This window comes from Eptatretus burgeri, chromosome 9, assembly GCF_056783735.1.
Source record: "Eptatretus burgeri isolate ZD-2024b chromosome 9, Ebu_testis_v1, whole genome shotgun sequence".
Lineage (NCBI taxonomy): Eukaryota > Metazoa > Chordata > Myxini > Myxiniformes > Myxinidae > Eptatretus > Eptatretus burgeri.
In genome coordinates, this window is record NC_140969.1 from 60,888,891 (window position 1) to 60,901,061 (window position 12,171).

Below are 12,171 nucleotides of genomic sequence, written 5' to 3' on the forward strand. Positions count from 1 at the left end.
CTTACTCCCCCTCCCTCCCTCTCCCTCCCCCTCCCCTCCCTCTCCCTCCCCTTACTTCCCCCTCCCCTCCCTCCCCTTACGTCCCATACCCCTCGTCTCCTCACGTCCCCTACCCCTCGTCTCCTCACGTCCACAATCCCTCGTTCCCTCACGTCCCTTCTCTTATCCTCTCTTTTGATCAACACACATAACTGTAGAGCTCTGGGTGTGCTCTGGCTTTCAAAAGGAATTAGCCACTGTGGCTAATCCAGGTTTAGAATGATTAGCCACATATTTTATTCAAAAGTTTTTTTTTAGCAATATGAAATAATAAGTTAATTTTAAGGCGGATGTGTGAGTTTGATGGTTGAGGTTGGTTGGATGAGTGAGTTGGATTGTTCAGATTGGTTGGATGAGTGAGTTTGACTTGTGAGATTGGTTGAATGAATGACCGTCACGGGAGGTGGTGGTGATGATTGTGTGTGTGTGTGTGTGTGTGTGTGTGTGTGTGTGTGTGTGTGTGTGTAGGAGGTGGGGGTATGGTCATTGTGCCTTTAGTAGGTGGTAGTGGGGGATGGGGGTGGTTGTGGACCAGGATTGGACCAACCTCATACCAGTCAAACTCACTCATCCAACCAATCACCCAACAACTTCACTCATCCAACCAATGTCACACATCAAACTCACTCGTACAACCAATCTCACCCATCAACTTCACTCATCCAACCAAAGTCACCCATCAAACTCACTCATCCAAACAAACTCGTCCTATTACAGGTACTACTACTGATTGTGTCAAAACTCACCTGGCAACCACTGACCCAACGAAGCATGTAGCGCCGAATCATTCCGGAAAAAATGTTTGAGACGAGAATTATGGGAATCATGCGTATTATCAGTCGATAATTTTTTTTTTTTTTTTGAACTAGAAACTAGTTTAAAACTACTAAAGTTGGTATGTATAAGCTTGTATGAAATCACGCATGATTCCCATAATCAAAACGTACAAAATGGCGGCCGTCTCAACAAAGGTTGAATTCTGTGCTAAAATCACCCAAAATTCGTCTAAAACTGGTAAAAAAAAAACACTAAAACATGGATTAGCCACAGTGGCTAATAGGTGGTTTAAAATATTAGCCACAGGTAAGGGGGATTCGCCCTGTGGCGAGTGGCAGCGCACACCCAGGAGCTTTGTGTTTTACAAAATGAATTCTAACATTGTTTACAATCCAACCTCACACCAAGAACACACTTGTGAACATTGAACATCCATTTTAACCTTTCTCACCATTCCTGCTCCGATGCCAGATTCACGTATATGTGAAAAAGTGTGGCACTGCACTCTCAGACTGCATCCTCCCTCTTTCTGTCCTTCCTTCCTTCCTTCCCTCCCTCTGGCAGTTGAGCCGTGCCAAGCGTCCAGTGGGTGGCCGCCTCGGTGCAGGCGTGCTGCGGGTCGTGACCGAACCGTGTTGGCATCCCTCGGATGGCGATTCGCTGCAATGTTCTGAGCACCTACCTGCATCTCCTGAAGCTGCACCTGCTGAACTTGGTGCGTGTTTAGCTGTTTGGTTCGGTGACAGGCACACAATGTTTGTGTTTGCAAATTTCGCTGAATAGTGTTTGATTGCCCTATGGGTCGCGGGCGAAGCTCCAGCAAAACCTCGGCATGGATCGGTGAGCCTTGCTTGGTCATAATTCCAATAGAATATTGGTGAGCGAAGAGTTCCAAAAACACCTGAAGGCTTTCCACAATGGATGTTCCTTGTTGCTCCTAACTTTCAGTATTTTTTTTGGAGAATGGTATGTATTGTGTAAACATTTTGTCTTTGTGATGTCCTATCAGAATAGGGGAATCTGAATAGTTTGGTTTAAGCAAAGCAAGAAGTTAAAAGGTGCAATGCCGAGGTTTGAGTCGTATGTTTGGCGGCGTGAAAGGAATGGTTGTTTTTGTTGTTTTTATTATTATAACTACGAGCAGAAAAGCACGTCAAAATGGCGGGTGACCCTTCTGTATTTCCACACGATTCAACCTTTAAAGTCAACCTAACCGAAATTACGCACAAAAACCTTCATTTAGAGCATAAATTTCTCATCCCTTTATTTGGGTGGTGTATAGGCAATCGACCACTGTAATCTGAATGATATACATGAAGCAGAAACATGCCTAATGCATATGACAGGCACCCTTCTGTATTTTCACACTAATCAGTCTTGAAAACTCGGCTAAAACTAAAAGTGCCTTAATTATGCAAATTGTCATCGCTTTATTTGGGCGGTGTATAGAATGTAGACAAATTGCTGCCACGATCGCTCCCGAATATAATAAAAACAACAAAAAGACGTCGTGCAGAGCACGATACGTGGAAAATCCGCCCTCCCTCTTCAAAGGTTGCCATGGATACATCAAATTGTCCATTTCATCAAGATTGAAATTCACAATCTCAATCAAAGTTCAGTTCAATCGGATGAAAATTGATTATTTTTCAGATTGAAATTGATGATTTATAAAGTTTGACCTTTTGACCTCATAAATGGTTCCTTTCTCAATTCGGTGACGGACTATGCAAATGTTGTTCAACTTTAAAGTCGATCGGATGAAAATTGATGCTTTTTCAGATGAAACTTGATTTTAGAAGTTTGACCCTTCACCTTTTGATCTCAAAAATAGTGTGTTTCCCAATTCAGTGACGCAATGCACAAATCTTGTTGAAATTTGAAGTCAATCAGATGTAAAATGACGATTTTAGAAATTTAACCTCAGGATGACCTTTGACCTCAAAATCAATGGGCTTCTCAGTTCAGACTACCTCCAGAACTTGGTAAAGTTTTTGTGAAGATTGGTTTAGAATTGTGACCTGTAGGCGATTGGCAGACAAAGAAACAGACAGACAAGCCGGTAGGCGCCGATGGGTCGCCGAGCATGGAAACTATAAGATATAGAGCAAAATGGGTGACATATAGCAGATAGGGAATCACCTTAAGATTATGCATATCGAATCCCATCCAGTTCCATCTACTGATAATGACTCGGTATCCATTTGAATGAAAAGTACCGAAAATGCAGTTTGAAATCGGAAATCCCCAAAGTTCGAGGGGGTGATGTGGGTGAACAAAGATCTAAATCGAAAATCCAGCTCGATCGTTTGTGCACAATGTATTCCAGACGATTAGTGTGAATTTTCATGACCATTCGAGCATAACCCTTGGAGGAGTAGCATTTGGCACGAAGGCACCTCCAGCTCTCGCATTTATCGATTTTTGCACTAATTGACCTTTGACCCCTGACCGAAGCGAAATCGGTCAATATGTCCTGAGGCAAAGTTGTAGTACTCATTGAGTACCATGAACCTGCAAAGTTTTCATTCGTATCGATGCACTCACCTGGTTGCTAGGGGGCCTTCAATTTTCACCAATTTTCGCGCATACCCTAATTGTAGGGGGCGCTGCGGGTAAAGTATTCCAGAAATCACAAAAACCGGAATATATTTGATAGAGCATCACCTGTAGATCATTCGTGCCAAATTTCATAACCCTATGTGGGATAATGGCTTTCGGAATTGATTTTGCGTGAGCGGTACCGATTTTGAAGGTTTTTCGGTTGTTGCTCGAGAACCAAAGCGTCCCTAGCAACCATCACAATTTCCAAAGCACGAGGTCATAAGATGTACCCACCACCCGAGTTTGGTCAAAATCCTCACCACGTTTACTACCAATTATGCTGATGACAAACGAACAAACATCCAAACAAACATCCAAACAAACAGACAGAATTACTGACAATGAGGGTTACCTATTTCGGCGAACCAACAGAATAACAAGAAGAAGACGTCGTGCAGAGCACGATACTTGTAAAATCCAAAAAACAAATTTCACCTCCAAAATAATTGGTGGTTGAATTTAATGACCAAATATGCAACTCCTCTTCAAAACCCAAGTCAATGGGTTGAAAATTGAGGATTTTAGAAATACCACCTTAGTTGTTGACCTTGGGCCTATGTTGACCTTTTGACCTCAAAAACAATAGGCTTCTTCCTTATAACAAACTCTACCATGTGGTGAAGTTTTGTAAAGATCGGTTTAAAATTGTGACCTGCAGGCAACAAACAGACAGACAGGATAACAAAATCGACTGATCAATTTACTTGATAAATCGTTGATTTTCCACGTAATAACGTGGGTCAAGTACACAAAGCAATAACATGCATACTGCTTAATGTGCATGGTGGAATACATCGTGGTTATATAGCTCGGATTATTCCAATTGCACTGGCCATGGGTTTGCACCAGAGGCACGGGGCCTCTGCGCCCTCGACAAATTTATTACTTACGAAATCGAAAGATTTCGTAAGAAAATTGATGACTTCCGTCATTTGTTTGTGTGTGTGTTTGTTTGTTTGGAGGCACGATAACTCGAGAACGGAAGAAGCTACCAATGTCAAATTACACCAACTGATTCAGGAGGGTGATGGCTAGTGCTGATTAGATTTTGGTCAAAATCGGTCAAAGCTCAAGGTCACAGTGAGGTCAAACATTCGATTTTTGATGGTTTGGTACAGAATCATCGTAGAAACTTCTGGTTTGCGTCGCTGCCTTCTCGAGAGACGGCTTTTATTAGACACAGTCAGAAGTCAAGTTGACGATTTCGTAAGTACCAGTCTATGACTGCTTGTTTATTTATTTATTTATTTTGATATATTTTTAATGTTGATGAAATGGCAGAAGTATGATGTTGTTTTTTTTCGGGACAATTGGTTGACTCGGACCAGCTGTCCACCCATTGTGGGGAAGGCAGTGAGGTCACACATACATACATGCATGCATACACACATACACACATACACACATACATACATACATGCATACATACAATGGGGCGAACAAGTATTTGATGCACTGCTGATTTTGCAGGTTTTCCCACTTACAAAGCACGTAGAGGTCTGTAATTTTTATCATAGGTACACTTCAACTGTGAAAGACGGAATCTAAAAGAAAAATCCTGAAAATCACATTGTATGATTTTTACATAATTAATTTGCATTTTATTGCATGAAACAAGTAATAGATACATCAGAAAAACAGAACTTAATATTTGGTACAGAAACCTTTGTTTGCAATTACAGAGATCAGACGTTTCCTGCAGTTCTTAACCAGGTTTGCACAGACTGCAGCAGGGATTTTGGCCCACCCCTCCATACAGATCTTCTCCAGATCTTTCAGGTTTCGGGGCTGTCGCTGGGCAACACAGACTTTCAGCTCCCTCCAAAGATTTTCTATTGGGTTCTACCCCCTCTCCACACCCCCCTCCTACCCCCTCTCTCACACCCCCTCCTACCCCCTCTCTCACACCCCCTCCTACCCCCTCTCTCACACCCCCTCCTACCCCCTCTCTCACACCCCTCCTACCCCTCTCTCACACCCCCTCCTACCCCCTCTCTCACACCCCCTCCTACCCCCTCTCTCACACCCCCTCCTACCCCCTCTCTCACACCCCCTCCTACCCCCTCTCTCACACCCCCTCCTACCCCCTCTCTCACACCCCCTCCTACCCCCTCTCTCACACCCCCTCCTACCCCCTCTCTCACACCCCCTCCTACCCCCTCTCCACACCCCCCTCCTACCCCCTCTCTCACACCCCCCTCTCACTCCCCTCTCCCATCCCCCTCTCTCGCTCTCTCTCTCGTCCCCACTCCCACCCTCCTCTCTCTCCCCCTCTCTTGCCTCCTCTCCCCCTAGTCTCGCCCTTCCTCTCTCCCCCTCCTCTCTCGCTCTTCTCTTTCGCCCCCCCCTCTCCCTCCCCCTCTCTCGCAGATATTGGTCGACAGATAAATGGCCGTAACTTGGGAACCGCTCGTCCGATTAATATCAAACCTCAAAAAGGCACATCCGTGGGTCCCCAGCAATATTCCTGGCAAGTTTCAATCAGATCGGACCGTCATTCGTGCAAAAAAAAAGAAATACATAAACATTAATTGTGACGTCATTCGTGATGTCATAGCACCGTGTCTTGTCATTGGTCGACAGATAAATTGGCCGTAACTTGGGAGCTGCTTTTCCGATTAATATCAAACCTTTGAAAGGCACATCCGCGGGTCCCCAGCAATATTCCTGGCAAGTTTCAATCAGATTGGACCGTCAATCGTGCAAAAAAATTAAACAAATAATAAATAAGCATTAATTGTGACAGCATTCGTGATGTCATAGCACCGTGTCTTGTCATTGGTCGAAAGATACATGGCCGTAACTTGGGAACCGCTCGTCTGATCGATATCAAACCTCGAAAAGGCACATCCGCGAGTCCCCAGCAATATTCCTGGCAAGTTTCAATCTGATCGGACTGGTGATGGTCTGGTTATTAATAATTTGGGAAAAAATTGGCATGATAAGGTGAGAAGGTGGAACGACACCTTCAGCTGCCATATATACACCTTTTCAACACTGAAAAGGCAGTAAAATGGCTGTAACTTGGGAACCGCTCGTCCGATCGATATCAAACCTCAAAAAGGCACATCCGCGGGTCCCCGACAATATTCCTGGCAAGTTTCAATGAGATCGGACCGGCGGTCGTCAAGAAACAGCGGTCGCAGACAGATAGACAGATGGACAAACAAACAGACACACACAGAGATTGCTGGAATTATTATAGATAAATGATGGCGTAGTGTGTTACTTATGGTTTTCTTTGATACTGTGGTCCCAGCTCTCTTCAGGTCATTGACCAGGTCCTGCCGTGTAGTTCTGGGCTGATCTGGGCTTTCTCATGATCATTGAGGCTCCACGAGGTGAGATCTTGCATGGAGCCCCAGACCGAGGGAGATTGATTGTTATCTTGAACTTCTTCCATTTTCTAATAATTGCGCCAACAGTTGTTGCCTTCTCACCAAGCTGCTTGCCTATTGTCCTGTAGCCCATCCCAGCCTTGTGCAAGTCTACAATTTTGTCCCTGATGTCCTTAGACAGCTCTCTGGTCTTGCCCATTGTGGAGAGGTTGGAGTCTGATTGATTGAGTGTGGACAGCTGTCTTTTATGCAGATAACGAGTTCAAACAGGTGCAGTTAATACAGGTAATGAGTGGAGAATGGGAGGGCTTCTTAAAGACAAAACTAACAGGTCTGTGAGAGCTGGAATTCTTACTGGTTGGTAGGTGATCAAATACTTATTTCATGCAGTAAAATGCAAATTAATTATTTAAAAATCATACAATGTGAATTTCAGGATTTTTGTTTTAGATTCCGTCTTTCACAATTGAAGTGTACCTATGATAAAAATTACAGACCTCTACGTGCTTTGTAAGTGGGAAAACCTGCAAAATCGGCAGTGTATCAAATACTTGTTCTCCCCACTGTACATACATACATACATACATACATACATACATACATACATACATACATACATACACACAAAAACGAACTGGTTTTTATATCCAGGAAACTTTTTGAATTGTAACTTTCCCTTCTTGTATGATTTTGTTCACTTGAATCAGCTTATCTGCTCACATGCTCGATGCCTTCAAGGAAATATCATTATGGACTACATATACAACTATAGTTGCGTGATTATTTTCCGAGCAAATGTGATTCATCAATGCAGACCTTAGTAGTTGAAATGTAAAAGAGATGAGGCCTTCATCTGAATTATCACGGAGTCTCCATTATGGGCTCGTGCAGCTGCTTTTCATTGATCCCTTGGAGGCGATCGAGTTCACAGCTCTGTTATTTGCATATCACGCCAGGAGGCCAAGTCCCAAGGTCAGCTTGTCGCTGACTACAAGCAGGTTGGTCATGACGTAATTTCATGTCTCACTCCCTCCTCCTGCACTCTCGTCCTTTTGTCCTTCCATCTTTCTTTCAGCCCTCTTCTGACTACCGATGTTCTATCAAAATCCCACACCTGGTTTGTCTCCCAAATTCTTGTTGAACACTCACCTCCATTCCTTCATCCCCCTGTTGTCTTCTCTGTGGACTGACTCCCTGCATTTTCTCTCGTGCCCCTCCCTTCCCTCCTTCAAGAGTGTGGGCCATCATCAGCCCAATCTTAATTCTATACCCACTACCACCTCTCATACTCTTGCTTACTGCCTCTCCCAATTTCCTTAAAAAAAAATAAAAACTAGCCATCCACTCTTGTTCTACCTGTGATGTTTTTCTACCTGCTCAGCTTTGATCTGTGTCTGTGTACCTGCTACCCTCTATCATTTAGCTTTTCAATGAGCCTCCAGGTTTCCATATATAACAAGAGGTAAAACATGAAGATATGTGAAGTTGTTGAATTAAAAATGCTCAAGACGTGTGTGTCATTGGTTGCTAACTTCAGAAGGTGTGTGTGTGTGTGTGTGTGTGTGTGTGTGTGTGTGTGTGTGTGTGTGTGTGTGTGTGTGTGTGTGTGTGTGTGTGTGTGTGTGTGTGTGTGTGTGTGTGTGTGTGTGTGTCAGTTTCTAACCCTGAATGCAATATGACTGATTATGCCAACTTGGGTGGCTTCTGTGTGGCACTCACGTCTCTGAGACTGAGATTATGCAAAAGACTGAGATTTATGGTCACAAATAAATGATTGCAGAACTGCTGATCTGGAGTTCTCCCTTATTATGGACCTGGCAAGACAACATGCTGCCAAATCGTTTATTTGTGACCATGCTAAGTCGGGTGATTGTACATGGTGGTCTAATTTCCTCAAGCACTGATTTGTCTGTTACCTCCACCACGAAGGTGGACGGAGGTTATGTTTTCAACTCTTTGTTTGTTTGTCTGTGAACAAGGTATTTCAAAAAGTTGTGGACAGATTTGGATGAAATTTGGTGGACATTTAATGTGTGTGTGTGTGTGTGTGTGTGTGTGTGTGTGTGTGTGTGTGTGTGTGTGTGTGTGTGTGTGTGTGTGTGTGTGTGTGTGTGTGTGTGTGTGAGTGACATGGAAGAAATTATTTGATTTCGGGGACGATCCGGATACTCAATTTTTTTTTCAGGGATTCTTCACCATTGAGAGATCAAACCAAAAGTGATTCATACAGCACGATATCTGAAAAAGTTATGGACAGACTCGGACGAAACTTGGTGGACAGGTTGTGTGTGTGTGTGACGAGGAATACTTGATTTAATTTTGGTGAAGATCCAAATCCAGATCCGGCCCATCAGTGGGATACAAAACGTAAACTGTTCAGCCTGGCGGAGGTATGCTCTCTACCGAGTGCTGTTCTCGTTCTTCTTGCAGTCTTTGGAATTTTTAACATAAGTCTCCGACACCAAATTTTAAAACTCAATCTTCTTCCTTCCTTTCTTTTTCATTGTCCATGACTCGCGTCCATCCATACATTACGACGAGAAATACCATCTGAGCATTCACCAGCCTGCTCTTGGTTTGTGGTGTCACATCTTTATCTTTCCAAATCGTTATCAATCCTGACATTGCTGTTCTCCCGAATGCTAAATGCTAACCGTCTATTCATTTGTCCACTCGCATCAATCTTAGCAGCCAGGAAGATGAAACTTTCCACTATTTCCATGTGATTGTCTCCCAATATAAACACGTCGATATTCTCAGTTGACAAGATTTTAATCTTTTTTTCGGTTTAAATGAAGATTGGCTTTTCACTTCCCTTCTTCACTGTCCACAGCAGTTTCATCAATTGCTCTTTACTTTCTGCCACCGGAGTGGCATCAGGAGCAAAACACCAGGGTGATTTCGGCTTTTTTTTAAGCCCCGTAATTTAATGTCCTCAGAAGCTTGAATTTAGCATCTTTTCCAGCACAAGATGACACCTCCGCTACAAAGTTGTGCTTCCTTTTTTTTTTTCTTTTCTAGCTTCCATGTTAACTGTCACGCATCTATCTATCTATCTATATATTTATACTGAAGGACCAATTTTGTGCTCCTCCGAGCGGTCGCGTCACGTTTTTCTTGGTACTGTGACCTGAGAAGTTTTGACATGGTGTACATCAAAGTAGACATGTGCACAAATCAGGGGACTTCTTCACACGGAGTAGTGTACACCAAAAATGTCGTGTACAAGGACGTTTTGTCTGCCTCATTAGGTAAGGCCATCGAGTACATCGACTGGTATCCCGCTCTTACAAGAGCCGCCACTGGTTGTCATATTGGGCTCATGGACCGAATCCGTCTGTGATGGGGTTTCGGCTCGTTGATACTTAATTTGTGCAAATGTATGACACTTCTCAATGCACTGTTTTCTGCCTTATTGTCGGAAGCGTGAAAAGGAGGCAGAAAATAAGTATGAACGGAAATGCTGGGCTCTTCGTATGAAGGCTAGTGTCTGTCTGCTTTGATGGAAAAGATAAACCAGAGTTTCTCAATTAGTAGGTTTTTTAATTGACATTTAAAGATGCCGTTAATTTTATTTTGTTGAACACTTTTGTGTCTTTTGGTGAGAAAATATTTCAACAAATAAAAGACATTCCAATGGGAGGGAACTGGAACCGCCTGTTGGCGGACATTTTCCTTGAGTTTTCATTTGTGCAGAAATTGATGAAGGAGAACAAGTTAGGCTCAGCTGAACTGTTATCTTGTACATGTCGTTATATTGATGATATTTGTGTGATTTATGCGAAAGTTGTTTTGGTAGGCTGATTCACAGGATTTATACAGAAAGCCTGATAGCAGATATGAGTAGCAGTGATGATAGTGGCATACCTCGATGTGTTCGAGTTGGAAGTAATTGTTTTAATACAAATGTGTCATAAAGTTGACTATTTTAGTTTTCATGTTTTGTATACGTTTCCATCTAATAATATACCGGTAGAGATAGGATACAACATGTTTTCATCTCAGCTTATTAGATTTGCTGGAATTTGTTCTGTTAATGATGATTGTGGTTCGTGTGGGGGTGTATTCCATCATGTTAGAGAGGGATTATTGTGCTGAGCGTTTGATTCGGTCATGTGAGAAGGTTTTTAGATGTCATTGTAATCTCGAGTTTCAATTTCATTGGTTTTCGTGTAAGCAGGTTCCCGTAGCATTGCAAGTTGTGTGAAATAATAACGATTAGAAGGGCACTCAGTTGAGTGCTTACCTCCACCATGCAATGCTTGATCCATAAGAACATATCGGGCCCAATATATATTTCAAATATCATGCTACTTATAGTTTTTGACCCTATCTCTCAATGGTGAATAATTAATCGGATGAAAATTGACATCTATCTCTAATTCCAGCAGTGTGTGTGCATGTGTGTGCACGTGTGCATGTGTGTGTGTGTGACTGCTGTTTCTCGACAACCATTGGTCCGATCTAATTGAAACTTGCCAGATATATTGCTGGGGCCCTGTGGATGTGCCTTTTCAAGGTTTAATATTAATCGGACAAGTGCTTCCCAAGTTATGGCCATTTATTTACCAACCAATGATAGGACATGTTGCTGTGTGGGCGTGGCCGATGGGGAAGAGAACCTCAGCCGCGTTCCCCATTACGGGTTACAACGCACGGACTTCTGGATACTGATGATTTTGTGCATTCTAATAATTTCTCGATTTCTTATGCACATTTATAGATAAACACAATGCCCCAATCCAGTCGTCGTTTACGAGAGCGAAGGAACGGCCTGTGTGGTTGTTTGAAAGTTTTTTTTTTCCTCTTCTCTTCTCTTTGTGTTTTTCCTTGCAAGGACATTGCGAAAAGGCAAAATACGTTGGCGCTAATTGAATAATTGGACATTAAAACTAAATTGCGACTAATCATAACTGTGATATGTGAACTTCCGGGCCACGCATGTACGGGCACACGAGAGCGAAGGAATGGCCTGTGTGGTTGTTGTTTCTGGCTTGCGGTTTGAAAGTTGTTTATTATTTTTTTTTTGCTGCACTTATGGGCACTTACTAGTTTTTAGAAATTCGGCTTATGTTGACCTTTTGGCTGATGTGGACCTCAAAAATAATTGGTGGTTGAATTCAGTGACCTGATAAATGTAAATATATATATATATATATATATATATATATATATATATATATATATACATATATATATATATATATATATACACACGCACACGCACACACACACATATACATATCCTCTTCAAATTTCAAGTCAATTGGATGAAAATTGAGTTTAGAAATATGACCTTAGTTGTTGACCTTGGGCCTATGTTTACCTTTTGGTTTATGTTGACCTTAAAAATAATCGGCAGGTTGAATTCATTGACATAAAATATAACTACTCTTCAAATTTCAACACAATC

General features: G+C 42.5%; 1 protein-coding gene across 7 annotated transcripts in view; it reads left to right on the forward strand.

Annotated features, from left to right (window-relative positions):
- The window catches only part of LOC147020189 (HMG box-containing protein 1-like), a 111,506-nt gene that overhangs the window by 1,313 nt on the left and 98,022 nt on the right, over positions 1 to 12,171 (forward strand). For 6 of the 7 annotated variants that reach the window (XR_015061690.1, XR_015061691.1, XM_085895308.1 and 3 more), the window contains exon 2: positions 1,381 to 1,531. Coding sequence is in view for 5 of the 7 variants with exons in the window: in XM_085895308.1 (XP_085751434.1) it covers positions 1,381 to 1,531 (151 nt within the window). In the remaining 2 variants the exon portion in view is untranslated. Of the gene's footprint in view, positions 1 to 1,380; positions 1,657 to 12,171 lie in introns of those variants that run through there. The other variant, XM_085895311.1, reaches the window with a different exon arrangement.